Source organism: Solea senegalensis, linkage group LG21 (assembly GCF_019176455.1).
Source record: "Solea senegalensis isolate Sse05_10M linkage group LG21, IFAPA_SoseM_1, whole genome shotgun sequence".
Taxonomy (NCBI): Eukaryota; Metazoa; Chordata; class Actinopteri; order Pleuronectiformes; family Soleidae; genus Solea; species Solea senegalensis.
In genome coordinates this window covers 8,184,164-8,211,935 of record NC_058040.1, presented here as the reverse complement: position 1 = coordinate 8,211,935, position 27,772 = coordinate 8,184,164, and the positions used below count along the sequence as shown (strand labels likewise).

The 27,772-nt window shown below is 39.8% G+C and overlaps 1 protein-coding gene across 7 annotated transcripts; it reads left to right on the top strand.

Moving 5' to 3' along the window:
* Window positions 1-118: 118 nt before the first annotated feature.
* mapk10 (mitogen-activated protein kinase 10) lies at window positions 119-27,772 on the top strand. Of its 7 annotated transcripts, none has more exons than XM_044012176.1 (14): window positions 119-302; window positions 9,428-9,499; window positions 11,209-11,378; window positions 14,139-14,268; window positions 14,689-14,747; window positions 15,080-15,218; window positions 15,857-16,022; window positions 16,409-16,480; window positions 19,275-19,457; window positions 21,746-21,870; window positions 22,600-22,626; window positions 24,048-24,111; window positions 24,694-24,771; window positions 27,553-27,772. In XM_044012176.1, the coding sequence occupies exons 1-14, from the start codon at window positions 300-302 to the stop codon at window positions 27,693-27,695; spliced, it is 1,431 nt and encodes a 476-aa protein (XP_043868111.1). In that variant the 5' UTR covers window positions 119-299; the 3' UTR covers window positions 27,696-27,772. The 7 variants fall into 7 exon arrangements, with proteins under 7 accessions (XP_043868111.1, XP_043868116.1, XP_043868115.1 ...); XM_044012181.1 differs by having other exon boundaries at window positions 24,694-24,801; window positions 27,548-27,647; XM_044012180.1 differs by having other exon boundaries at window positions 27,548-27,633.

Sequence of the window (27,772 nt, the reverse complement as noted above, 5' to 3'; positions counted from 1 at the left end):
ACAGGCAGCATCTTGCAGCACAATGGTCGTAAGGTGGTGAGCTGAGTGGAGAGTGATTCAGCATCAGCAAACCTCGGTTCTGTCCACCTCTGCTTTTTTTTGTGTGTAATTCTTTTTTTTTTTTTTTTGGAGTCCACATCATTCGCCATCTTTATGAAGCATCCTTCAGTAGCAACAGCAGCAGCAGCAGCCATGGTCGCCGCACCGTCTACCATCGGGATGTTTTGAAAAAAAAAAACAAAAACAAAAAAACGGGGACTGTCACCGGGACTGGGATCGTCATCATCAGCTGGCGCGGAATGGTAAGGCCTGGGTGGGCTTTTGTGGTTGGCTTGTAATGTGGATGTGATGCTCGGAGGGTGGAGTGATGCATATCGATCGGGAGGGAAGGTTAATGAAGTCCACTCGCGATGACAAATAAGTAAATAAATAAATAAATAAATCATGAAATAATTAAATAAATAAATGTTGTTTGGTAACATGTACAGCAGCACCGTGGAGGGAGAGATTGCATTATGGCGTTTGCTCTCCAGCTCCATCTCCATCCAAAAAACGCATCCTGCGATTGGCTGGGATAAAATAAATAAATAAATACAAATATTTCACACAGTTTATCACACTGGACATGAAGAGAATAACATCACATTATGGGGGATGCCATCCAGGACATCCTCTCCTGCTTTTCTCTCATAATTATTACCAAAAACTAAAACCTTCATCCAGCAGTTTTTTTATGGGTGTTAGACTCACAGGAGGAGCAGGAGTGGTGGTGCAAAAATGGATGATGGTGGGATGAGCGATGCTCTTCAAAACACATGCCTCACAGGCTACTGTACTGTAGGCCTTCATGCAGAGTTTGTCCCTCCTCCTCCTCCTCCTCCTCCTTCTTCCCCCCTCCCCAGAAGTCAGCTGCGCACCTTGTGCATTATGCAGACCATCACCACTTCACCAGAGACACGGGATCAGCCTCTGCTCCATCATAACAGCATCAGATGAGGATGATGATTTATTGATTTGGTGGCGTTTGTATCACTCTGATACTGAAGCTGTAAGTGCAGGATTATAAGGACAGGGGGAGAAAGTTGAAGGGATTTTCAGACATTTAAAGAGAAGTCAGTTCAGAGGGATGGGGTACAGTATGTGAGGAAAGTAATTTGTTCAAATCTGATTTATTCATTCATTTAGGCATTCTTCTGCACTGTACAAAGACATTTCTTTACAGCCTGAAAAGCCCCACTGCCTATCACAGTGACTGCACAGGCAGTAAGTAATCAGAAGTGTTAGAAATGCATCACACTGAGCTTTCGGGTGTTTATGAGCACAAAGAGCCAGCTTTGTTGTGCTTATGTTTTCAAATATCTGGGTTGTTTGTTTTCTCGTCCACGTACCTGTGCGGTCCATGCCCACAGTCACAGACTAATTACCGGTGGTGTGCTGTGGAGTCCGTGAAGGCTAAGAGGTGTCACAACAAACTCTCCGTGGTCAAGACAGGGAAAAAAAAAGAGAAAATGTTTTAGTGCTGTGACCTTGGCTGCTGAATTATTCATAAGCATGCTTCCATGCTTGGGGAAAGTGCTGCAGGGAACATGCTTAACAATTAAACAACGCTTTTTTTTTGTGGGTGTTTCTGCAGCGGCTGAAGAGACTTAACATCTCTCTTTTGATAAAAAACTGGCCTTCTCTTCCTCCTCCTCTCCATCCGCATGGCAAATTGTATTGTGTGTGTGGCGTATTATGCCACATTGTAAAAACAATGTGTATTGTGAGGTAGTCACCACTGCAGGTTGATAATCAGTGATATTGATTTGAGAGGTAGTTTGTTAAACCAGTGGAAAATGATCAATGGAATCAGACGCCACAGCAGACTCGTGTTGTGTTGCAGGAAGATGATGCCTGCCCTGCATTGTAATTCTATTTTGTTGTCTAGAGTCTAGAGATGTTATGTAATAAAGTTAGGCAACGTATTTAGCTGAGATAATGGTGGAATTATATGCACGATTAATCAGCAGAGTAAAGGACAGGGGCTGCTGCGGCTAATGCTTAGTTTCAGCTTTGATTCGTCTGCTGGTTATTTATCCAATTCATTGATTATTAGAGCCCAATGTGCTCTTTGTGTATTAGAGTCTGAGGTGTGCTTTAATTGGATTTAATACTTATTTAAGATCACTGATATGTTTCATGGGGGAAAGGATATTTAATGGTTTAACCGCAGCCTTGTGGATTATTGTTATGATATTGTGATAGTGCCTCTCTAAAACACCTTGGAAACGGTATGAAGTGATGATGTCATGGAAATCTAATGTTTTCAGAGTGAAAGTGAGAAGTTCAAGAACAGACCATTGTTGATGAACATGAGTCATTTACAGTAAATACTCTTATTAGTCTTTTTTGGGGCATTCTGCTGTTGTCATGGAAGATCATGTCATTAGAAATGAGCAGATAAGTGTTTTGTAATTGACAAATGATTTGGTTAGGAGTTAGAAGATTGAGGCATGTGTTACAAGTCACATTATCATTACAACATGAGCAAGATAACCGGGGGGAAAAAACAGTACAGAGATGCAACCTTATATGTTATGTTCTTAACCGGTAGCATTAAATTACACTTCATCATTGTTACTCTTTTTCACCGGTAAACATAATATATTCCATAAAATTAAAGCTGCAGTCCTATTCTAATTGATTTTTAGTGTCTCATAAATAAAACTGAAATCTTGCTGCATGTAAGTTTACTCCCCCAGGCTGCAGTACTGCTTACCACTACACACAAACAGGAAAACAGGCCTGTGTGCAGTAAAATAAGCAGGCTTGTCCTGCACAGTTTTATTTGCTTTATGTTGCAGTCAGTAGTTTCATGCCAGACTCTAAGCTGCATCAGTGCCAGTGTCCTCACACAGCACACGTGTGTGAAGTCACCAAAGGTCAGACACCGTTGCATCTTTGTGGCCATCAAAGGATTTCCGATAGAGCCAACTTCATCTCAGTGCACTCATTTAAAACTGTCTTACTAAAGGGACACGTGACATGTGCTGTATATACTTATGTGCTTGTGTACTAATGGGTTTAAGTACAAAACAGTGATGGAAAGAAAAGTGTATACATTTGAAGCAGCATTAGCTATGTAAGTCTGTGAGTCAGATATAATCTGGAGTCGAAAGAGTATCCAGGAGGTTGTGTTATATAAAAAGTCACAGTAGTTTTCAGCTGGGTCTGATTCTGTTGAAGGCTGTAAATCAGATGAATGTGCTCAGGCACACGTGCCAGAGCTGTGCATGTTCCCATTGCAGCACATCGGAAAACTGCAGTGCAAGCAGGTATTCATCAAACAGGTCTAGTGTTAAGTTAGGGTGTGAGTGAGATGAGACCTAGACACAGAGATCATAATGTGTATTTCAGCTCCAAACAGTGGAGGTGTTACATTCTCACAACCTGTAGATGAACTTAAGACTCAGAATTGTTTTTGTTTTTCTGTGCTGGGCCTACAGTTAGAAGTGCCTCCCTTCTCTTCTCTTCCCTTCCCTTCCCCTGAGCCCAGATGGGAGGCTGTTCTGCATTTGGCTCAGGCTACACAGCACAGCACAGGCAATGCAAGGCTGCATACTGCAGGAGAGGCTGAGGCTGCTGAACCAAGCATTCACAATGGAGCTCTGAGGAAGGGGGAGGGGAGACGGTTGCAGTGAGCCTGGGAGCCTGGGAGCAAGAATGGTGGGAGCGAGGGAGGGACAAAGGGGAGGCAAGCACAGGAAAGGGGGGAACACAGCACTGATGATGGACAGAGGAATTAAGAAGGAGTGTGTGTGTGCGCATTCAGTGACATGACATTATAAATTGTGTATCTTTCGTGTATTTCACAGAGGGAAGAAGAGAGATTAGACAGGAAGCTAAGATGGATACTAGAGTGAAAAATAACACTGGTGTGTATATGATGGCACAGGACAGGCACATTGTGCTTCATCATTACTCTCCTCAGCCTGTGGACCACTGTAAACATCAGCAGACATATAGAACTGCCTATAATGTAACTTAAAGCCTATGCTGCAATACTGAACAAGGATGCTTTTTTTCATTCATGCCACATACTTTTTTATTATTAAGAATCCATATGAAATTATTCAGTTTTTGTTTTTCTGTTTTTATCTTTTTGACAAGTTTCACCACTGTTTTTTTCTAAATAACTTTTTTTCACTCATTAACATAGCTTTCATTTATTTGACCTTTAGATATGGGCATAACTCATCACCCCAATCCAACAAAAATCTCATATCCTGTCCCTTACTGATAGCGTGGTGTGTGTAGGTGTTCATGTAGAAAAGCTTGATAAACCCTGACCACATTTTTGTTGCTCTACAGCTTCACAGTGTACTAATTTTTCTGTTACTCACACCCACCGAATCAAGATTGTGTTAGCAAACACCTTGCAATTTGGGTATTTTGCATTGTTGCCCCTGGTGGTTGGTTTGTTGTGGTTTTACTGACATTGTTTTATAAAACACAGCCAATGTCCTTAATAAGAGCAAAACACCAGGCTTTATGAAACTGTAGATGTTTTTACATGTCATAACTACAGATGCAGGAAATAACGACATTGGCTGCTTTCCTAGTTAGGTTCCCCGCTGTCATCATTGCTCCCTCTGTGTCTCCTCATAAAGCTTGTACGAGGATATGTGGAGGTAAAGGAGGTTTTACTTTCACCTGTGTCTGTCTGATAAGTGCTGTGCACCACAGTCGGTGGAGGGAAGAAAACAGCACATACAGAAACATGAGAAGGAAGAAGCTAAGAAGATAAGAGAAGAGAAGGAGACAGTAATTTAACTCTGGCTGCCAGCTGCCATAAAACTATAAATATCAAGATGTCGATGTGCATATTAATGAAGAGTTGGTTAAAGGGTAGATGGATTTTTTTATTATTATTATTACTGTCTGTACAATTGCTAGAAGGACCATTTTAGCCATTTTTCCCAGTAACACCATAGCCTGTTTGGCCTCAGCGTAGGTGTGTGTTCAGGTGAGAGCCACTATAGTCATTTTTGCTGCTGTGAGAGTGAAAAATTGTGCTGGGAAAAAAAGCGTTCCCCTGTCCCTGGTGCATGCACTTACAGTGAATGCAGCCAGTGTAAATGTTAAAAGAAATATGTCCTCCTGGATGAAATGACTATAGGTCATCTTTGCGAGCAATTTCTTACAGGTTCAGTATACTTTTATTGCTGGACGACCTCTAATAGCTGTAGGAGGTTGGAGTGGATGGATGGACGGATTGCTGATTAGTCAAAACACATCACTTTCAACTTTCTGTGCTAAAACAATCGTCACAATTGTTTATCGATCACTGTTTCACATTTTTGGAGTGGATTTAGATGAACAAGCATTTCTACCCATTCTGTTTATTATCATAACCAAGATGAAGACTGTGTTTTAACCACAACCTTCTTTCTTTTCTTTTTCTTTTTTGGAAGATTTTGTGCATATGGAATTCAATTTTGCTAGACATTAGTATTTTTTATGATATTTAAAAACGTTGGCTTCTGTTCCTATGACATGTCTTTAATACATGACGTAAAAAAAGATACTTTCTTAAACTTACAAACATTTCACCTTTGAAACACATTAGAAACCCATTTCTTCATCTCCATTAGAACATAAAATTGTGCACTCCATGTTATCATTGCCTTGAATTTACATTTCTTACTATTCAGTATCATTTTAACCTATTCCATGATTGATATAGATTCTTTGTTCTATTTTTTGGAATAAGGACTGATAATTAGTTGAGAAATAACTGTTTTTTAAGATTTTTGAGCACTTAAGTTGCTCAGAGGGAGTGACATTTCAATACAAGTAAATAAAATAAAAATAATAAATTAAAAGTAATTGTTGTTGCTAATCAGTGATATATCCCAGGCTGCATTATCCTTCAAAAGTAAATCTTATCATCAAATAGTATAAAGATAAACTGTAACATTTAATGGCAGTTTTTTTGCTCAAGGTGAAGAATGTTATTTTTTTTAAACTTTAACTTTATTTTAAACTCGTAGTGGTTTTCCTTGTGCCTTTGCTTAAAAGTATTTTCTTTTTGATTCAAATGACACTGCTGAACTGAACTGAACTCTTTCACATTTCACGGCTGATCATTCACCTTTCAGAGGCTGCTCTGCTCCCTGTCTGTAAAGTGGCAGATGAAACAGAAAAACCAACATTTTTTTTTGGATTATAAATACTGGGATTAACCGTCCATGCTGTACAATAGCAGCCTTGCATGCCTACCAAGTATGCAGAGTGATCTTTAGTTTGCCTGAGGCACTGTTGCGCCCACTGGGGCGAATGTAACTGAAGGCTCAGGAGCCAAATAACAACCGCAGAGCACACACACACACACACACACACACACACACACACACACACAGGAACAATTCAGTATCAATACAGGAGAAATGGTGAATAATAGTCTGCTGTATCACTAATATGCATCGGCTCATTCAACCTAATGAATACATCCTTTCTGTTTTCTCATACTCCTTTCTTCGTCTATCTCAGATTCTGTGTTGCGTCTCTTTTGTTGTGTTCATAGTAACAGTTGTTTCATCAGTGCAAATGGCCCCAGACTTTGTAATATACAGTATGTAGTAAAATGGATATTGTAAATGTGAATTTGTGTGTGTGATGCAAAGGGTTCACTAGTCTGGCTACACTAGTCTACATGGACATGACAGATGTATGATGATATATACGTGTGCTGTATGAGTGAGTGAATGGGTTTGTATGGTTAAATGGCAAACATGTACTGTAAGGTGTTCTGACCTTGATCTTGTGGTTTCAGCATGATGAGCGCTTGCTTGCTTTCCCTCACTGCCGTGGCAAGAAATTCTTGATGACTCTAAAGTTGTCTCTTAGACAGGTATGAATGGATTTAAATTACAGATTTGTAGACATCAGGCGGTATCAGCCAGTTCCAGAAGCGGGAGTTGTTAAATCCACCTGAGCAATTGCACACAATCTTAAAAGTGCTGCCTCTTTCGAAACTGCGACGTAACAGCCCGAAATACAATCGAGCAGATGTATCCAGGAAGGAGAATATTTCCAATATCGTGGTTCATTTGCATACAGTTTATCTTGTGGACGTTTAGTAGACTAGAATTGCATTTCACCAAAGTCACTCTGTCTTAAATAAAGGTGCAATTTGTGTTGGGATGGAAATCAATGGAGTGGCAACCAAAATGCTGCCCTACACTGACATATCAGCCAGTGCAGAGATATGAAATGTGGCTGCTTTCATTAAATGTTCTTTCAGTTGTCCTGAAGTAAACACGGGAACTGTATTTGCACTGTCGTTAAACAAGTGGATTAACAGTTTTAGTAATAGTTAGCCCTTTTAGTAAAAATGACAACATTAGTTTTTTATCATACCTGATCTTTTCTTGACCATGATTATCAGCAGAATCTGGTCAGAGATTTTCACTGACTGGTCACAGAAGGAAAAGCACAGGTGAAAAGAATCATCTAATTAGTGATGGCTGCGTTCCATTTAGCTTTCTCAGCCACTGGGTGCATGTTAGCTGCCTATGACACGAATAGAGGCATCATTCGTGAGACAGGAAAGTAAAGTCAATAAAGAGAAGGAAAAGATTAAACACCAAAGAAGAACCTTGTATGTTCTGTTGTTGTTTTATTGTTTGAATTTACTAAGGAGACATGAAGAGAAAAAAAAACCCAATCTAAACCAGATGCAGTCAGTGTTAGTGCAATTGTTTGAGTGTATAGCTACAGTACACTCCCCCACACAGCCTCACATCACATTTGAAAAAAAAGGGATCCAGGTGGTGTTTGAGTTATGTCAGTGTAGACTGATGGAAGACAAACAGTTTGGCCATGTGAGAGGTTTAATATCTTATGTACACAGGCGGATAAAGATCAGGACATCACAGATAAAGCCGGCTTGTTGGTCGTGTGCGCGTTTCGGCATCGACTTGTTAGACTAATAGCAAATATTGGGCTGCTATTGTGGTGCCAGTTATTCATGTCGCACATACAGATGTGGTGTGAAAATGACTATAGTGGTTTGAGATTGAGATGACAGCCCGCGATCCTGAAATCACTTTGTAAGACCTGGCGTTTTGATTTCTAGAATATTTTATCCTTTTTTCATGCATATTGTTAAAGATTTATGCCATGTTGTGCATTCTCTAGTGTTTTAGACCATTTTTATTCTATTGTAAACAATGTTAACTAAAAATACTCACACTAACACACCTACGCACAAAAATGTCCTCATTGAAACCCATTCAAATCACTATTTTTGATGCATTAATACTCAGCAATATAGGGGTTAAAAACTAATGATTAAGAGGACTGATGTTGGTTTAAAAAATTGTGTGGGTATTTTATGATAAATAAATGTGTTAATAATGCATATAAATAAATGTTTCTGCTCATCTTTCACATATACCAGGCTGCATAATCAAACCAAAAATAATCCGGTCAAGTATATTGGAAATAATTCATTTATTGTGTTTTTTTTAGACCATAAAATGAAGGTGAATATTTAAAAAAAACATTAATATTAAATATGCATGGAAAGGACTGATGTGATGAACACATTTTGGTGTTCTAATTGTGTTAATGTAACTTAGGCATATCTAAGGGTTAAACACAGCACAGCCAGTTATGATATTAAAAAGTCCATCACTGTATTGACTGCATTTTTTTAAGCTGACTTTCTCTTTGGACATTAAATCTGTCACATCATTAAAGACGTCCTGCAGCTAATGTATTACCTTTACCACTTGAGAGCAAATTTTATAGCCCCCGTCTACTTAAAACTGCTTTTCTGGACTTTGCGAAGGCACTCGAGATGAACTGTTTGTGGGTTAATCATGTCCCATTCTCACTAGGCCAGCAAAAAAAAAACCTTTTAATGGCAAAATTATCACCACACATTATATTGTTCGGAAAATGTGATCATTAGCACCGTAGGGACTTCATTACCTTGAAAACCTTTAAAGCCGAAGGCTCAATGTGGACGAGAGCAGCAGCAGCTGAACTCCCTTCTGCTTAATGTTGGGAACCAATATTGTTGATAGGTAAAAGGTTTGCCTAAAAATGAGCAATTCCAATGAAACCAAAGTCAGATGAAAGCAGAAAAATGACTATACTTTCCGTGCAAATGTAATTTCTAATGGCACTGAAAGCTTGTCTCATATCAGTATTAAATTTGAACTTCATCAAATTTTTTCCCTATACCATACGTCTCCAAACACAAAGTCAGTGATCACTGAAGTTATTATAGTTAGTCAATTTTCATTCATTAACAAGTGGGTGTTTCCTATTTACAAGGAACACTGTGTGATCAATTAAACCACATTGTCATATATGCAGTGTGACGGTGTGTTTGCGTTCACTGAATCCTTTTCTCCCTTTTTGTTGTGTTTTCCAGGTATTTATGAGCAGACATTTCTTATATAACTGCAGCCAACCTATCCTGGATGTGAAGATAGCCTTTTGTCAGGTGTGTGTTCCTTACAGGTAAAAAAGGTACAGTATTCATTCCCTTTCATTCCCCTGCATTGCTCTGTATGTTGTGATTAATACACAGTACTGTTGTGTCTGCATGTCAAAAGTGAGTCGTTAAAACGCTAAAACAAGCCTGACTTAAGACAAACGGATCATAAACGTGGCTAAGTTTTAATTTGAAATAGAGAAGGCTTTGGATTTTAATTGTCTCACGTTCCAGTCTCACACGGCTGAGGAAAAACATAGCTACAGCTTGTTCTCCGTGAGCTGGAAAAGACAAAACTGCAAAGCGTCTTACTGACTGAAGCTTTAATCACACATATGCTCTCGAGCTGTGGCAGTGTAAATGAAATACTCCTGTGAGGATGTCATTTCATCACCCCCACTGTCTATATCACACGGATGGAATGACTGCACAGCACAGACATGTGAAGCTGGATGTTTAATAGCCACTGTCGCTACTGCAGGCGATACAGCACAGGCTAATCAGCTGAAATAATTGAATAAAAGGTTTGGGTCACTTACCTGCGATATAGCATTTAAGTGTATTACATTACATGCGTTTAATTGTCCTGCCACTTGTGGGAACTTTAAGACCCATGCCCCTTAGTAATGCACCGAGGAACGATCCGTGTGCTTGTGTTGTAATTACTCAGTCTGTAATTAACTGATGTTTTTTTGTTGTGCCACCATTTCTACAACTCCTCTGTCTCGATGTGTAATGATAGCCTGTGTGCGCATTAATAAATTAATATTGTCTAGTTAGGTAAGTAAAGACATTAGTGGCACTAATGTCATTACGCGGATATTGAAGAGTTTACATTTTTGCGTAGATACAGAAACAGCAAAAATGATGTAAACTCAGTCACTCTGTCATGTTTATGTTATATGTCACATTTTAACAATTACTTTACAACACCATTTATTGCATTTTGTACCATTAAAGGTCCAGTGTGTAACAGTTAATAATAAAAATTATTTTCATGGTGCTTTTCCACAATATAGTTCCACTCGACGGTTTGGTTCATTTTAGCATGAAACGAGACGTCATTTTATACGCGACACTCACAAACTATTGACTAGTGACTTGTAAAGCAGTTCTTTTCCATGTACTGAATCATTAGAATCACTTCATTAAAAAGATTAGTACTTCCTGCATGACTTAAGCGCATTGAAAGGGGTTGTGATGCGGCTCACGATCGCCAGCTTTCAGCAGTGCACCAGACTCCAGATTTTAGAAATGTCCTTGCTAAATGTTGGAGATTAACGCACGTTTTCAGGATTTTTAAGTCAGGACTTTTAAGTGATCTACAGTTCGGCATTGTTCGGCTTGATTCTTGTGTCAGGTGTCACGCTCATGACTCTTCTAGTACCTGGTAGAGTTGAGCCGTGCTGGAACTATGCAGTGGAAAAGCGTCATTAGTAGCTTCAGTATAAACCTTTTATACTGAACCGTAGCGGCCTTTCATGCTTGGTAAAAGGGAGGGGGTGAGTGGAGGAGCCCTCTGCCTCACCATTACATGTCACAAAATATTACACACTGGACCTTTAACGCAATTAAGTCATATACTGGTACAAACAGCAGTGTATTGAATTTTAACTTGATTTATATTTATATTATATTATTAGTTAAATTACTTACCAGTAAATCATCACAATCACCTAACCTTTTACTTTTTTGTTGCTGTTGTTTACTTCATGTAGGGTTTTGGAAAACAAGTGGATGTGTCATACATCGCCAAGCATTACAACATGAGCAAAAGCAAAGTGGACAACCAGTTCTACAGTGTGGAAGTGGGAGACTCTACCTTCACAGTTTTAAAACGTTACCAGAATTTAAAGCCCATCGGCTCTGGAGCTCAGGGAATCGTCTGGTAGGTACTCAGAATGCTTTATGTCCTCTTTAATATCATACCAGGTTATTGAACTTGTTTTTATGTAGTGTTTTCTACATGAATATCTCATTTATCCTAATTGTTGTAGCTTATTGTCATGGCTTTAATACCGGGTGGGGATCTCTGCTTCTAGGAGTGAAAGTCTGAAAATCTGAATCAATCAGTTACAGATATGACGAATAAGTCGTGTTTTGTTCTGCTTCTTTTGGTGTTCTTGAACTTAAGGTGACGTTTGAAAGCATAGCATGCAACCATGTGACTCGTCCGTGCAGAGACCTGAGGGGAGCACAGCTCAACATTAAAGATTAAAAAAGACTGTTGGTGCAGAAAGATTTTATTGGGCTTTAATCTTGTAATGATAAACTGGTGCAGGTGTCCTCTAAAAATACATGGATTGAATTATTAATGTTTTTCCGAAGCAGGAAAAACCTCTTTTGCTTGTAAAGTGAATAAAAAAGTCATTTTTTTAATGGGAATAAGCTAAAATTAATATTTTAGTTTACCCAGAACAAAATAGGGAGCACGCTCACGCTGAAAAAATGACCAGAAGAATTCGGATGTGCATTTTTGCCACACTTTTTGCTGTGAATTGTGTCTTTCCAAAGGTTCAAATCCTCCTCCATGCAACACAACACGCTGATGACACGTCTGTCGTGTAGTATATGGATGCACGGGCCATAACAGTCTAACAAGACGGGCACTTAACTGAATCCTTAATCCAGATTGCAGAGACAGTTCATATTCATTGTGATTCATCTCACGCCTGCCGTGTCAGAATGCAGTGGAACAAGTGCCAAGGCTCCACTTAAAGGAACGCACCCATAAGTTATGTTCATGTTTATGCTGTGACACTCTACCAGCCTTGGACACCCACACTGGTATGACCAAGCAATGTTTTATTGACGTTTTGTCATTTTAAGTGTCTGAAGATTCACCGGATCTCACCGTCCTAACCCCGCTGGCCTTCACGTGCCCCCCCCCGTGACTTTGTCCTGCCTTGGCTTCCCATGCCCTCAGTCATTCTCTCCTCCTTGTGCATATGCAAAAGAGCCAGGGCAGGACGTGACTGCTTATGCCTGGGACTGTGCCCATTTGAAGGAGATTGTTGGGATGGATGACAGAGAGAGAGCGAGAGAGTACAAATCTAATTTAACCTGTCGCTTGGCTCTCCCCCGCAGCTGTCATATGGTCACAGTATTACCGATTAAACCACATAAAACCGGATATAATGTCCCACTGATTACAAAGACACACATGCAGGTTTATTTTTGTAGACGTGTTTCATAATGTGAAGTCGAAATCCAGAAATAATATGCAATCTTTCTGCATGGAAATATCTAAAAATGACAAGTCTAGTGTTACATACTGTATATCTTGTTGGAATAGTGTACTTACAGGAGCCAAAATGTGTCCAGTGAGGTGAGGAGGGAAACACTTGGTTCTGGTTGAGTTTATTGTGTGTATTTGTCACGACCACTCCATTTGTCACGAACCAAACGTGACAATAAGACAACAACGATCCCGTGATTCCACACTGCTCCCCGACGTCAACAAAACAAACTAGGTCTTGATCCGACGTCAAACCTGCCCCCCTGAAGCCTGTAATGAGAGAAAACTTCATGGCTCACAGCTGAAACTCACTCTGCCAGGCATTGTCGCACACAGACATCCCGATCTGTGCCCTCATGACTCGTGTAGACTCTGCAGTCGCGATGAGCCTCTAGAAGCATCTTAGCAGAGATGAAGACTTTAAGTAGTTTAGCTGGTCATGACATCATCTTTCACTCAGCTGGAAAAGTAAAGTGATGACTGACTCAAATCCCTATTGGATCAATGCTTTTATGAAGGCTCCACTGTTTCCATGGTCACACACTTCATCCACTGGTCTGCAGTCTCCACAGAGACATGACCAACCACAGCACACACACGCAGATGTCACTTGATCCCCCGCGTGATGTCGTGAGGATTGGTCAGAGATAAGTCACAGTCTCGGACTTAAACTGAAAGTGTGACCTGTGTGGCACCAACATAAATCTTCACAAATGTTCAAATCCCTGAGGTTTTCCGAGGTGTCGGTGTTTCGCTGAGCCAGCAGAGATTTCACTCTGCCGTACTGACCTCTTTGTGGAAAGAGAAACCATCAGCGTATATCTCACATGTCTCCATCTATTTTACTGCATTGTACTCAATTATTTTAAAACATCACTCATTCTCAGTATTTTGGATTAAATTATGAATTAAAAACATTTTTTTTGTTATATAAGTGTTGTTATGAAGTAGAACAACCCTACCAACCCCTGAAGTATAATCATAGTCATTATACTCCAAGCTTGCTTCTTTGGTAGTGTTGCATATTTATAGTGTAAACACTCTGATAAACACAGTTGTTTTGGTGTTCTTGATTTACATCTAAGTGACAGCATTATCTATCTATTTATTTATTGCTCTCCAGGAAGAAGCATTTCCCCAAAACCCCCAGACATTCTCTGATCTTGTTTCTCCTCTTGACAGCAACACTGAATACATTGTTGTTGTTTCTCTGATAGTGACAAGTTCAAACCACTGAGGAAAAATAGTTTTACAGATAAAATTGAGTTCAAAACGAAGACATCTGTTCACCGGAGTTGTGACAAATGATCACCGATGGCGCCATCATCAAATCATCTCACTTTGAGGAGCCGGGTGGAAAATTGCTTCACTTCTGTTGTTGTTGTTGTTGTTGTTGTTTCTCCTGTGCAGTGCGGGCTATGACGCTGTCCTGGACAGAAATGTGGCCATCAAGAAGCTGAGCAGACCCTTCCAGAACCAGACCCACGCTAAGCGGGCGTACCGGGAGTTGGTGCTCATGAAATGTGTCAATCACAAAAATGTGAGTCTTTCAGCCGAGGTGGGAAGATATTCACTTTCTTTTTTAGAAGATATTCACTCGACAAAAACAGAGATCCGCAACTGCGATGTTGTGTGACCGTGCTCAATTCCATGCCTCCAGATATGTACCGAACTGGCAGGAGCATGAAACAAAGAGCACTTGAAGGCATGAATGTAATCTCCTCTTCTGCAGTGTGGGCTCTCCCCCCTCCTCTGTCTTCCTCTTTTTATCTCCACTCTTTTGTTCCATCTCACTTCTTTGCTTCTCGCTGTCCCCTCACTCTGCAGTGTCCTTCATCAGGGTCATCACCAACTTGTATCCACACAGGGACTTCAGCTATAACTCTCCTCGCATGTGTGCATATGTAACCGCCGCACAATGATATGTCTCCATCCTCTTCTCTTCTCTTCTCTCCCGCAGATTATCAGTTTATTAAATGTCTCCACGCCACAGAAATCATTAGAGGAATTCCAGGATGTGTGAGTATAATAAACACGTATTTGCGTAATCACATTTCCAAGTAATGTTACATTAAGTCAATATTATATAATATTATAAATGTGTTTATTACGCTGTCGCACAGGCACTTGTGACAAGTGTTGTCAGTGAAAATACTATGGGTGAAATCCGAGGCTGCTTTGAGATATCCTGTTCTCAAACTGAGTGATAAATGAGAGTCTGTTCACTTTTTAGAGACTTTTTAGCATTTTTATGGACACATAAAATGACTTGCGTTGATAACTAAGTCATAAACATCTCATCAGCGACTCAGCTGATGCCCTGTTCGCCACCTCGTGCCTTTCTTCCTCAGGTATCTAGCGATGGAGCTGATGGATGCCAACTTGTGCCAGGTGATTCAGATGGAGCTCGACCACGAGAGAATGTCCTACCTGCTCTACCAGATGCTTTGTGGTATCAAACATCTGCACTCAGCTGGCATTATTCACAGGGTATGGCAGCTCCTATTATTGTTTTTATGTCTGTCTGTATAACACTATGTAGTTGAACACAAGTAGGCATCAAATTAGGCAGAAAAGTGCATGCCATGTTGTTAAAACACACTCTGATGGCACTGAAGTGAAAACTAATCAAATCTAGTTTCTACGATATTCCATCTTATGAGTAGAGTTCAAGCTGAGGGCCAACACTTATTAGCAGAAACATCACATGTGTTGGGAAATCGTCTTTCCAGACTGGGAGAAAATGATTACAAAACAACAACAGATTAAGAACAACAAATTAAAATCCTACGTAATCTAAAAAAATCCTACGTGTCGCATGCTTCGCTATGCACAGACAGAATGCAAACAAAAGATCAGCAAAAGCCTTTTAGCTGAGTCATGTTTGGGCTGTTTATTTCCTCTCTTTGGGAGAACAATAATGTGTTACACAGCTGGAGGACTGTGTCTTTGAAATGACTCAGCACAACAGTTTGTGTCACGGTATCGTGATACGTCATTACGTCTCTATTTTCTGTTTTTCAGACGTGAACAAATCACAGAATCAGAACCGAATAAACCGTCCTCTGAAGCTGTTGAACAGGAATCGCCCTAAAATAATCCTTTTTGTCACACCGTTGGTCTTTCAGGACCTCAAACCAAGCAATATAGTGGTGAAGTCGGACTGCACCCTGAAGATCCTGGACTTTGGTCTGGCAAGAACTGCAGGCACAAGCTTCATGATGACCCCTTACGTGGTGACTAGATACTACAGAGCCCCAGAGGTCATCCTGGGCATGGGATACAAAGAGAATGGTGAGAATTAAAAAGAATTGTCACTTAGAGCTCAAATTCACACATTTTTACTTATAGAAATTAAAATGCATGTGCAGCAATATATGCTCAAATAGTTGCATCACTAATTGACTGTAGTTTTGTTGGACGCACTGTGAATTGTTGGAGGCTTTTACAGTGGACAGAAACCAGGGTTTGTATATCTTGCCAGTGCTTTCTTATGTTTCCGCTCGTCTAATTTATCTCTACGTATCACACATCTAACTTAATATTTCTCCCATCGCCAATAAAAGCTCGTTTCTAAACACCGCTGCTTCACGTGCCTACAACACTAACCTTTTGCTTTCTTGTCTTTTTCTCCTCCTTCGCTCCCCCTGTTTGTCTCACCCTCACCTCTGTGCGCGCAGTGGATATATGGTCGGTGGGGTGCATTATGGGAGAAATGGTGCGCCACAAAATCCTTTTCCCCGGTCGGGACTGTATCCTTGCTAAGACAAAGCAACGTTAGCTGATGGTAAACACTGTTTATTTGCTGAGAGGGTTATGTCTCCTACAAAGGTTTTCAATAAATGTTGATTTAAGTGCACTTTAGAACACTCATGGGTTGTGAGGATAATACATATTTGTAATGTACCTATCACATGGTATTTTAAGGTCATAGGGCTTAATGTTCTCTGTATGTGACTGAGGTGAACTAAACCATAAACCCTCTCATATCGGGCTGGCTATGTAACACATCTGTCTCTCTCTCTCACTTTTAATATAACCAGCATTAACATCATAATAGAAGCACAATACATTCTGTCTGTTTTCAAAACTTTAGTCTGTTCCATTTTTGGCAAGAGGAAGCATTCTCTTCTCTCTCTTCTCTCGCTCTCAGTGTGTCGCTGACTATTTAAGTGTGTGCTATTTGGGGTGTTTTGTGGAGGGACGCCTGGTGAGTCCCTCCCACGGTGAGGGAGCTACTGTTGAATTCCCCAGGACGGTTTCTTTCAGCAGGATGGATATGAATAAGCAGGCCGTCCTGCTGAGTTTGCATACGTGTGCACACTCGAAGTACACCCGGCCATGTGAGGGTTGTCCATGTTTGCGAGTCGGGCATAGTAATGAAGCGTTCAATGAATAAATAATGAGTCATTATTGCAGTCGTTTTGAATAGCAGCATCGCCAGACTCACTCAGGGTGAAGAGATCGCTCAGTGGTTTGCTAACATGTCAGCATGTTAGTGTCCAACTAAAAATCCTTCAATTATGACTTGTAGATCTGGGTCAACTTATCCATTGAAAAGACCTGCCTATATCTATATGTGCCTCAATATCTGGATACCAATTTATTTTACATACCTGCTTATTTAACAAACACATAATAGTGAAATTATTTGTCTCTCTGTTGAGCATCAACTAACTTCAACTTTCTGCGCTCCATGTATTCCATGCGCTTTTTTCAACATTCTTTCATTCATTCAATAAGCACCAGCTTCTCAAAACACAACACAAACATGTGTTAGGCCCAGTTTTTCTCTTCTACTTTGGAGAATTTTTTGAACTTTTTAGGTAGTGAAATATGAAATGACCATCTGAAGACGTGGTCATCTGTCATGATGAACATGTTTTTTGGACTTTTAGCTGATAGATAAGAGCATATTATTGACTGATGGACTAATGTATAGCTTTTGACTCTACATATTGTTAACCACAACTAAAGTATGAAAGAACAATGATGATTTTGATCATGAATTTGGATGCAAATAAGAGACAAATGCTGACTCTGCTGTCTGTGAGTCCTTGTGGCCGGTAGTTTGACCTCCACGTCTCTGAACTTGCTGTCCCCTAGAGACCGAGGCTCTGGAGAACCTGAAACTCCAGTAATGAGCTCTGCAGTATCTCTCTCTCGCTATGAACTGAAACTGTTATGGTGTCACACTCCATGCGTGCTTACTGTGTCAATGAAGGAAGCGTAATCACACTGGGTGTTTGATGGCTGTATAGTGCAGCAGTGATATTGGTTTATGTTTGTTGCTTAAGTATAGACAGGCAAAACACACAGCTTTGCATATTGAATACTCAAAACAAAAACACACATTTGGCACACAGGAAATTAAAAACCAAACAAAGGGATGCAGAATTTGAACTTGAAAGTGATTTGGAGTGGATGTTGGTAACGCTAGTGTGTGTGTTCATGTGTGTCCCCAGTGGACATGTGGTCAGTGGGCTGCATCTTTGGAGAGGTGATAAGAGGGACAGTGCTTTTCCCTGGGACTGATCGTATCCTTCTCACCCACTGCTGTTCCTCTCTCTCCGTTACGCATATGTAACCTGAAAAACCCGTAAAAAAACAACATTTCCTTGAGAGCTGTTGTGCTCAGGATCATGATGCACCAACTAGAGACATTTATGACAGTCATGCTTTTTGGCAGTGGCACACTTGAGCTTGAGAGCTATGGATAAGAGCCTTAGTGGATTAAAAGAAACTGCTTCACTGAGTACTGGGGTGGATCACAGCCAACGTGCAGTGGAGACAAACAAAGAGGTGGGAGTAGCAGGGATGTGGCATGGCCCTGTCAGCAGACTCTACCAACTGGCAACATGAGAGAGCATGACAGCATGGAACATCGAGTAATAAGGGAGGAGCTGTTTGTTGTCGAGAAGGCAAATGCACGGTTGATCATATATATAATCCTTGTCAGAGGTTCAGAGACAGCTCTGCACTTTTATGACTCAGTTTTGGGGTTTTTAAATAAGCTTAACAAGTACAGTGTAGCACAGCTATTGTATGAAATAAAGGTAAAGGAGTTGGGATCACTTTAAGCCAAAATGAGGCATTTCCACAAAATGGTGGCATTTAAAAAAGGAAACAGCAGTAATATAAGGGTAGCGAGAGAGTGAATAGAAATGCTTGCATACATTTTTTTAAAGAAAAATATGTTTTAACACAAACAAAAATAGTTATTTTATTGTTTGTTTATTTAGTTCTGTTAGGTAGCATATTTTATTTATCTCTGATGTACAGCATGTAGTCTCAGTTGTTGTTTTTAAAGTGCTTTATAAATAAGGTTTAATGTTGTGATGGAACACTTACCTATAATAATCTCACTGTTGTTTGGCAAAGAGCAGCACATCATCATTTCATTTAGATGTTTCTCATGGTGATTATTATTTATCATTTTTACATTTATCTGGCCCACAGTGATTCTAAATAGTCGTTAAAAAGTGTGCGTTGTTGAAGTTACACCTCAGACAGTGTGTTGCCCTTAATCCTGACCGACTACATCAGACATCGACCAGTGGAACAAGGTGATTGAGCAGCTGGGGACTCCCTCACCGGAGTTCATGAAGAAGCTTCAGCCCACTGTGAGGAACTATGTCGAGAACAGGCCAAAATACGCCGGCCTCACCTTCCCCAAGCTTTTCCCAGACTGCCTTTTTCCTGCTGACTCTGAGCACAACAAACTCAAAGGTGAGGAAGTGCAGTTCCACACTAAAGATGCTGTGACCATGTTCATGAGGGGACGACGTGTCCTTCTTTTTATGATCCCATAGACCCTTTCGAGGACTACATCACAGAAATATGCACGCGCAGTTTGGGGTCAGAAAACACACTCATACCATTAACTTGTACTACAGTCTAACACATAAAATGCCCTACTTGTAGTGTAGTTGGCTGTGAAAATGGGACCGGCAATGGTGTCAAGTTCTTCAGAATCCCTGCAGGATCTCATCCATTTAAAAAAAAAAATAGACATCGAATGTGGCTCCGAGCATTAAAAAGAGAAGACTGGGGTGAGGCTACTGCAGTCAAAGAGGCTCGTGTTTGTCGTGCTCACTTCATGTAAGGTATCATTTATCAGCTCTTTCTGTTAGATTACGATGAAAATCCTGGATTTCATATTATATGAAACCTATGCTGCCTAATGTTGTGGTCTTGGACGTCGCTAGCTTGTACTCGGCGAGCACTAATTTATTTAGGTATTGTTCGCGGTCCTTAATCGGCAACGAAAGAACATATTCTGAATTATTTGGTGGAGGACCGTGGACATGCATGCTATTTGTTTACCTGTTGTGATGTTTTCGGACCCCTAGCTGCGCGCGTTCTCACTAGGCTTGGAATGTTTTTATACAACGATAGGGTCTACAGGAGAAGTAACAACCAACATTGTGTTACCAGTCATAGATTCCCTTTAATTACAAAATCAAAACTACAAGATTTCTTTCTATCATGTAGGACATAACAAGATAATCCTGAGAGATGCACACTTAAGTTTGCTCGAGAATCCATTAAAGGTCCAGTGTGTAACATTTAGGAGGGTTTATTGGCAGATAAACCGTGCATGTTTGTATAAGTGCTTTAAAAACAATAATTATAATAATAATAATATTATTAGAATTTTATATGTACTTTAGTTTAGCCTAAAATGAATAAGGTATAGTATTCCGGTCATAGTCACATGCATCTTTATGTCTTAATCTGATTTTAATGTCCGTCTGGAGTTTTTACAGCACTGTAGTTATGTAATCGGACCAAGGTAAATAGATTATTGGTGCCCATGTTATTGTAATTGTGTAGAAATAAGGCATGCTTGTTCTTTTATCACAGAAAACCTATTTTTTATGAATTTTAGGAGGCAAACAAGGACAGAGGAAAGAAAAGAGGGGAGAGACAGAGGAGTCATTTTACAGATTCACATCCTTTGTGCATTTTATATTGATGTGTTGGTTCTGAAGCAAAACTCCTTTGGTGGTCTTGAGATATTTATAGTGAAGGTCAGTGTGTGTATGAGAGCGGGACGGTGTGCGGTTTAAGGGTCTCCATTTCAGACCAAGCCAAGTCTGAGGGTGTAAAATATGACCAACTGAGTGACTGGTGATGCTGATGGCATTTGTTTTTTTTTTCTTTTCTTTGTGGGGCCAAAGCTTTAAAAAGAAAGAAATATAGTGGTAGTTTCTCAGATTTCATCTATTAAGTTATTTCAGTCTGGACATTATTGTCTTCATAAACAATGTGGCTTCCTTAAAAGGTACAGGGTGTAACATTTAGCAACCTTTATTGATGAGGTTTGTGGGCTTTTATAAAAACATGCTGGTCCAAAATGACAGCTTTAAAGAGCAGACTCAGCTCCTGTTATAAATATGAAAGGCTTATTCCGGGATAATTCATACATTCACCCAAATTGTACACACTGGACCCTGGTAATGCAGCCTGTTCTCATTCCAAGAGCATTATATTCTACTGCTCTTACACACTTTTGTGAGCATCAAGCCAGTGCTAAGCAGGACAAATATATACTTTATCATTTATTATTTAAGTCACAAATCCTCAAAATGGAGTTGGTGGTTCCAGGGAATTCTTTTACTTGAAAAATGACTTGGTCGAATAATCAATTATCCAAAATAATTGCTCTTAGCACTCGTTTTAAGTGACTGTTGATCAACTATAGTCAAACTAGTTATTCCATCTCTGGACAGAACATCGCTAACTGTATGCTTATAGATCTTACCCACACAAAATCCATAATAAAAATAAAGTTGTTATATGCTTTTCCAAAGCTCTCATTCCACATGAGATCGATTTTCTGTGAAGGTCCAGTTTCCTTTGACAAGATGCTGTTGTTTATTACTCTCTTTCATCCTTGTATTTCTATATTCCTCCTCCCATTCTGTTTTGACGAACAGTTTCTTGCCTCATAAGAATCAACCAGATGTTGTTTCTTTTGTTGTTGTTTTTGTTTTGTTTTTTAAAAACCACAGCGAGCCAGGCCAGAGATCTGCTGTCTAAGATGCTGATCATTGACCCTGCTAAACGGATATCTGTGGACGAGGCCTTGCAGCACCCCTACATCAACGTTTGGTATGATCCAGCTGAGGTGGAGGCGGTGAGTAGGCCTTTTGGCAGAGCTGCGTATTGATTACAGTCCAATATGTTACAATATGAGACTCACATGAATATAATCTGGAGAAAAAACAATGTTATCTTTAGTTTAAAAAGCAAATACACTCATTGACAAAACAATTTTGAACTCTCGCTTTGAGAATTATCAGTAGCGTTTTTGCTTTGCATCTCATTTTCATTTTTTTTCCCCCCTCACTTATGATTTTATTCCTAATTTCTTAACATTTAGTTTCAGATTTGTTTTACGCCATACTTTTTGTTTTATTTTTATTGCTACTGTGTAACAGAGTGACTCAGTGCATTGTCCTGTCTTGTAACGTAAGAGAGGTAGTGGCTCTGGTCTATAATACTGTGCGGTGAAGTCCAACGTCTTCACCACTGCCTCATTAGTATGAGGGGGACAGTGAGATTGGGGAAAAAAGAAATAAGCCATTTTGCAGCTCAGTGACGTTGCACAGATACCACACTGATGAGTGCATGACATGAAGCTCACAGAAGAACCTCGCACACACATCCACTGTAGCTATGAGTAATACGTGGAGGATTTTGTGACTGTACACTTGTCTGAGTTGTGTAGTTGTTGTATCGGTGATGGTTTTGATGCTGATGATGATGACACTGTTGTTAAGACTTGATGTGGTATATGTATAATATGGCTGTGAACATTTTCTGCTGTTTTCCCTTTCTCTAATGTCATCTCATGCTGATGAAGGCCAAAGATCTCATCCAAATATCCATGGTAAATAACAACCGCCCTTCTTCAAAAAAAGAAAAGGACTCTCTATTTAAAAAAAAAAAAGAAGAAAAAAAAATGAATTTGGTTCTGTAACTCTTCTGCAAATCTAAATCATTAAAAGATTAATTATATGTGATTAAGGAAAAGGAGAATGTGTACAAGAGGCCTGACTGTAGTTGCAGGCTGAAGGGTTGCAGCTATTGTTGTGCATGTGTTCATTCATCTCAAATCTGGGAGGCTGCATATGAGTCATGTTGAAAATATTAAAGGTCCAGTGTGTAAAATTATTGAGATAATACTTATATGTAGCTTTTTACAACATATTGTATAAATAATAACTCATGGACAAACAACATCTTTTGAGTTTTGATGAGGTGATATTCACCTGCAACTGACCAGTCAATATTGCTCAATCATTTTACACACTGTACCTTTAATTTGAAAAGTGATGCCTCCTGGATTATAAAACGAATTTGATAGAGTTGTGTCCGGCTGTGGCTGCTGAATACTGTGACCTGTAAATGTCCTGCCAAGGTCATAACAGGGGAGTTTCTCTTTGTGAGGAGGAGGATTATGTTGTTAGCGTCTGGTGCAGGATCACTGTGAGTGTGTGTGTGATAAGAGTGACAACATATTTCTGCCCTGTTAGATGAAATGACAATCCTCTGAGACAAGATGTAATGCGGGGGCAACTCATCTACATTGTTCTTATCGCTGTCTGTCAGATGTTTAGTCCTGGCCTCAAACTCTGTAATGTTTGCACTGAAAATGATGTGTTAACATCTAAATGTACAAAAAATGTTGGTTTATGTATGCATTTATTTTTGTTATTTTCATCATAATCTACACATTTGCATCATTGCTTGCTTCTATTTATCAATTCCTTCATTCGGTGAATGCATATATGCGTGTATAAGGTGTATTACATGCACTTAGTATGTGCATGAAATGTCAAAATTATGTTCATCAGTTGTTTTTCCTTCCCTGTATCCATACATTACGTTGCTCGATTTGATGCATTACTATGTAGACATTTATGTGGAGATGTTCTTGACTGCGTTTTGCAACTGTCACTCGATATGTCCCTTCATTTTACTATGATACAGGAAAATAGTAAAGGTGCCAATTAAACTGTTAGACAGTTAAAGTGACCGGATTCAGTTAAAAACTGATCTACAGCAGGTTCCTGTTGTGAAGCACAAATGAGCTTCGCATAATAACAATGCAGACACACACATGAAATACATTACACAAGACACTACAAAGAGGAGACGTCAGGTAAAAGAAATATGAACAAGATGGAACCTAACATCACTGATTACAGACATAACTTTGCAACAGTTTGAATGAATGAATGAAACGTTGGCTGTTTTCTAAACTGTCTCTAAAATGGAGTACGCTCTCTCTTTCTCTCTCTCCCTCAGCCTCCACCTCAAATCTATGACAAGCAGCTGGATGAGAGAGAACACTCTATTGATGAATGGAAAGGTGAGAACCATCGATACTGCTACTTTTTCTACTACCTCTACTACTTCAACTTCCTCTATTACTACGAATAACAATGACAGTCAAACCATTAAGAGTGAATAAAGTCATTTTTTCCCTTTTATTACATCATGTTACTTCTGTTGTAATCAGTGTTTCTATTTGACGATGTACTGTACGTTTAATTGTGATCAGTATTCTTGGTGTCTGTTTTAAAGGTCACATATTCAGGCTTTACAAAAATGCTTTTTTTTGCATCTTTGTTTGTGTTGAGTCATGATTTATTTCATATTGCAGCGGTATATAGTATTAGTAGTGGTATGAAGTAGCAATAATTATGCAGAAGTCACAAAATAGACCGTTTTTCTTTCATTTTTGTTCCTAAAAACAGGTGTTTTGATACAGCTGGTGAAAATGTATTTATTTTTTCCATCTGATTGCCGAGGTTGCACATTCTTACAGCCTCTGTATATACACTATCTTTAGACATAGTAATGGAAAAAAAGCAGCCTAAATGCTCTGTGTTCTAAGGGTTACAAGTTGTGAGGGATCGATTTTCTAACCCCACACTTTGCTCCCTGCTAGAACTCATCTACAAAGAAGTGATGAACTTTGAGGAGAGAACGAAGAATGGCGTTGTGAAGGGACAACCTTCACCTTCAGGTACTCTCAGTGCATAACCCTAATCGCTCTGTAAGTGAATTTACTCGAACCTTAAATGGACTTTTACCCTTTGTATATAGAGAAACTCATTGTGCCGTCGACCATGTGTCTGTCTCCTGCATCCAAACCTAAATGTTGTTAAGTTAAATGGTGTCATTTTGTGCTGATGAATAACTGCTAATATTGCCTCTACTGAATATTTTAATAGTAGCTGATGTGTGTTTTTTTATGATTACATATGTGAATATGCATAAACATGTCATCATTTAAGGTTTGGGTTTGCTGGGAGCCAGCACAGGATAGCTGCAGCTGACATTTTCTTTAATATTATGGTTCTTTCCTCGAAGTTCTCATAGTTTAGCAGTCAGGAGTCACGTTAGTGGTGACACACTGATTAGGCCGCGCACACACACACACACACACACACACACACCCCAACACTAGAGTCAGACACGTGAGGAGAGTAACTTATTGCTGAGTCACATTAGCAGCCGTTATCCATTAAAAACAAACAGCAGGTCCATTTTGAAAAATAGGAAAGCGAAGAGACAGTGAAGTAAAATCCTGATGAGACAGCAGCATCTGCTGGTCATGAGAGGTAACTGCATATGCAAGTGTGGGAAGTGTGAAAAAATAATGTAGGTCTGAAATGTTATGATACCCAAAAATCTAGCCCTTTTAGAGAGACAAAGTAAAAATTATTTGTCACTGTACTTGTGTACAAAACTCGCATATCTCTTCTTTACTTTGTTATTTATATTTCTAGCAACTTTTACTGCACTACGTTTCCTCTAGCTATCTTTGTTACTTGTTATGACCAAATAAAATCAGAAGAAGAGTTGGTAATAGTCTGTATTTATAGAGATTTTCTAGTCTTGATTAACTGCTTTACAGTTTTGTCATTCACTCATTCACACATCTTTCAAATTCATTCACACTCAACATGGGGTTAAGTGTCTTGCTCAAGGACACGTAGACTCGCAGAGCCAGGAATTTAACCCACAACCTTCCAGTTGAAAGACAACCCAGCCTACCACTGAGCCACCACGGCTTAATCATTACTCCTCACATTTTATATCAGAAAATTACACTTAAGTACAGTAAATGTCATATACTTTAAGACTTTTACTTAATGTTATCAACTTCAACCAAAGTCATTTTCTGTACTTCTGTACTCAATTATCTCTTTGAGGTACTTGATACAATACTGCCCATTTATTTATGTCGATCAAAATTGACAAATCACAGTTTAATAGGTCATTGTGTTTTAAAAGTCTCCCTGCTCCAACACACCTCATTCAAATGAGTGGGTCGTTATCAGGCTTTTGCAGACTATTTGAATCAGCTGTGAAACATCTACAAACACGCAGGCACCAGGATTGGGAAACTCTGCTCTAAACTATTATGATGGAAAAAGTAGCTGGTGATACAAACAGTTCATTTTCACATTGTTTTGCTCCCTCACAGACTTGCCACTTCAACAGTTTATGACATCTGTTATTCTTAATATTCTATCCACATACACTCAATGTCTCAGACACAGTCAGAAGGACCTCTGTGTGGGGTTACACACATCAACATGAGGGATGAACCTACGTTATTGCTTTTGCCAGAGTTTGTCCAGAGCTCAGTATTAATTACCTCATGATCTTAAAGCCGTAATTAATCTTTGTTTTAAGTATTTTTTTTTTACAGATATTCCCGATGCATTTACTCTAAAGTAAAGCAGCTGGAACTTAATGCCAGCCGTTAATCCTGACTTATCGTCGGTTATCGCCATTAAACAATTACTACCCACCCAGACACAAATAGCAGATTCATGATTTTCCCTGTCGTACAATCGACGGGACTGTTTATATGGTGGGAAATAAAAGTAGTTGTTTTAGCGTATACACTCTCTCATCCTTTGATCTTTCTACTCACAGTTCCGGTGGCTAAAGCAGAGGTTTCCATTGATTTGTTGAAAAAGAGAGGCCACTCACTGTCCACCTCCTGTGACGAACATCTGCGCACGTCCATCATGTTGGCTCTATTTTTTTTCAGTAGAAGGTAAACAGATAAACAACAAGCATTTACTGCAAAATCTACTTTCCTGGAAACAAGTGACTGGAGAAGCAGGAAATAAGTAGAGGTGCTTGATGATTAGATTGGGAGCAGGTGTGCTCCTGCCACAGGTGACCTGATTACATGCAGAGATGAAAGGAGGCGACGTAGGCGGAGATGAAGGCGGAGCCTGACAGATACATTTTAATAGCGAATGAATGAAGGAACTTGACTTTTAACAGTAAACATAAAGAAAGGGATGAAACCACTGATTTCTTGTTTATTTATTAGGATCCTTATGCACTGCTAGTTTTCCTGGGCGGGTTCCTCCTTAAAGAAACATTCATTAGACATTTGATAGCACATTTGAAACCATACAAAACTAAATAAAAACATCATACAGTCATGACACACCATAAGTAATAATAATAAAATCATTTGTTTGTGACTTCTTGAAGTCTTTGTTCTGTGATTGTTGATATTAACTGGTGACCCATTCCAGGCGGAGGAACCTTAAATTTGTGGCCTAGTTACGAGCTGAGCAGTGACGCTTCCTGTGGAACCCACTGGACCCAAACCTTGAACCACCCTTGTCTCATATAGATGCAGTGTTATTGTCGTGTCCCACAGTCGTCCTCTCACTCACAAATGATCTCCCCCGGCTTTTTTACTGCTCCCGTCTTTACCAGGACTCCTTTACGTTGTAACCCCCTGCTGCTGTTGATTCCCTTAGCACAGGTGCAGCCGTGAACAGCAGCGAGAGCCTCCCTCCCTCCTCCTCTATCAACGACATCTCCTCCATGTCCACTGACCAGACCCTGGCCTCAGATACCGACAGCAGCCTGGAGACCTCTGTAGGACCCCTGGGGTGTTGCAGGTGACTAGCCGCCTGCCTGCGCAACCCCATGTTCTTCCGAAGGTGAAGAACCCAACTGACAAGGCCCAGTGAAAACACAAA

Excerpts from the sequence above, each read along its gene's own strand:
- mapk10 (XM_044012176.1), top strand. Across the intron at positions 15,219-15,856 it reads CAGCTGGCATTATTCACAGG|GACCTCAAACCAAGCAATAT; the intron begins GTATGGCAGCTC and ends TTGGTCTTTCAG. Across the intron at positions 22,627-24,047 it reads ATCTCATCCAAATATCCATG|CCTCCACCTCAAATCTATGA; the intron begins GTAAATAACAAC and ends TCTCTCCCTCAG.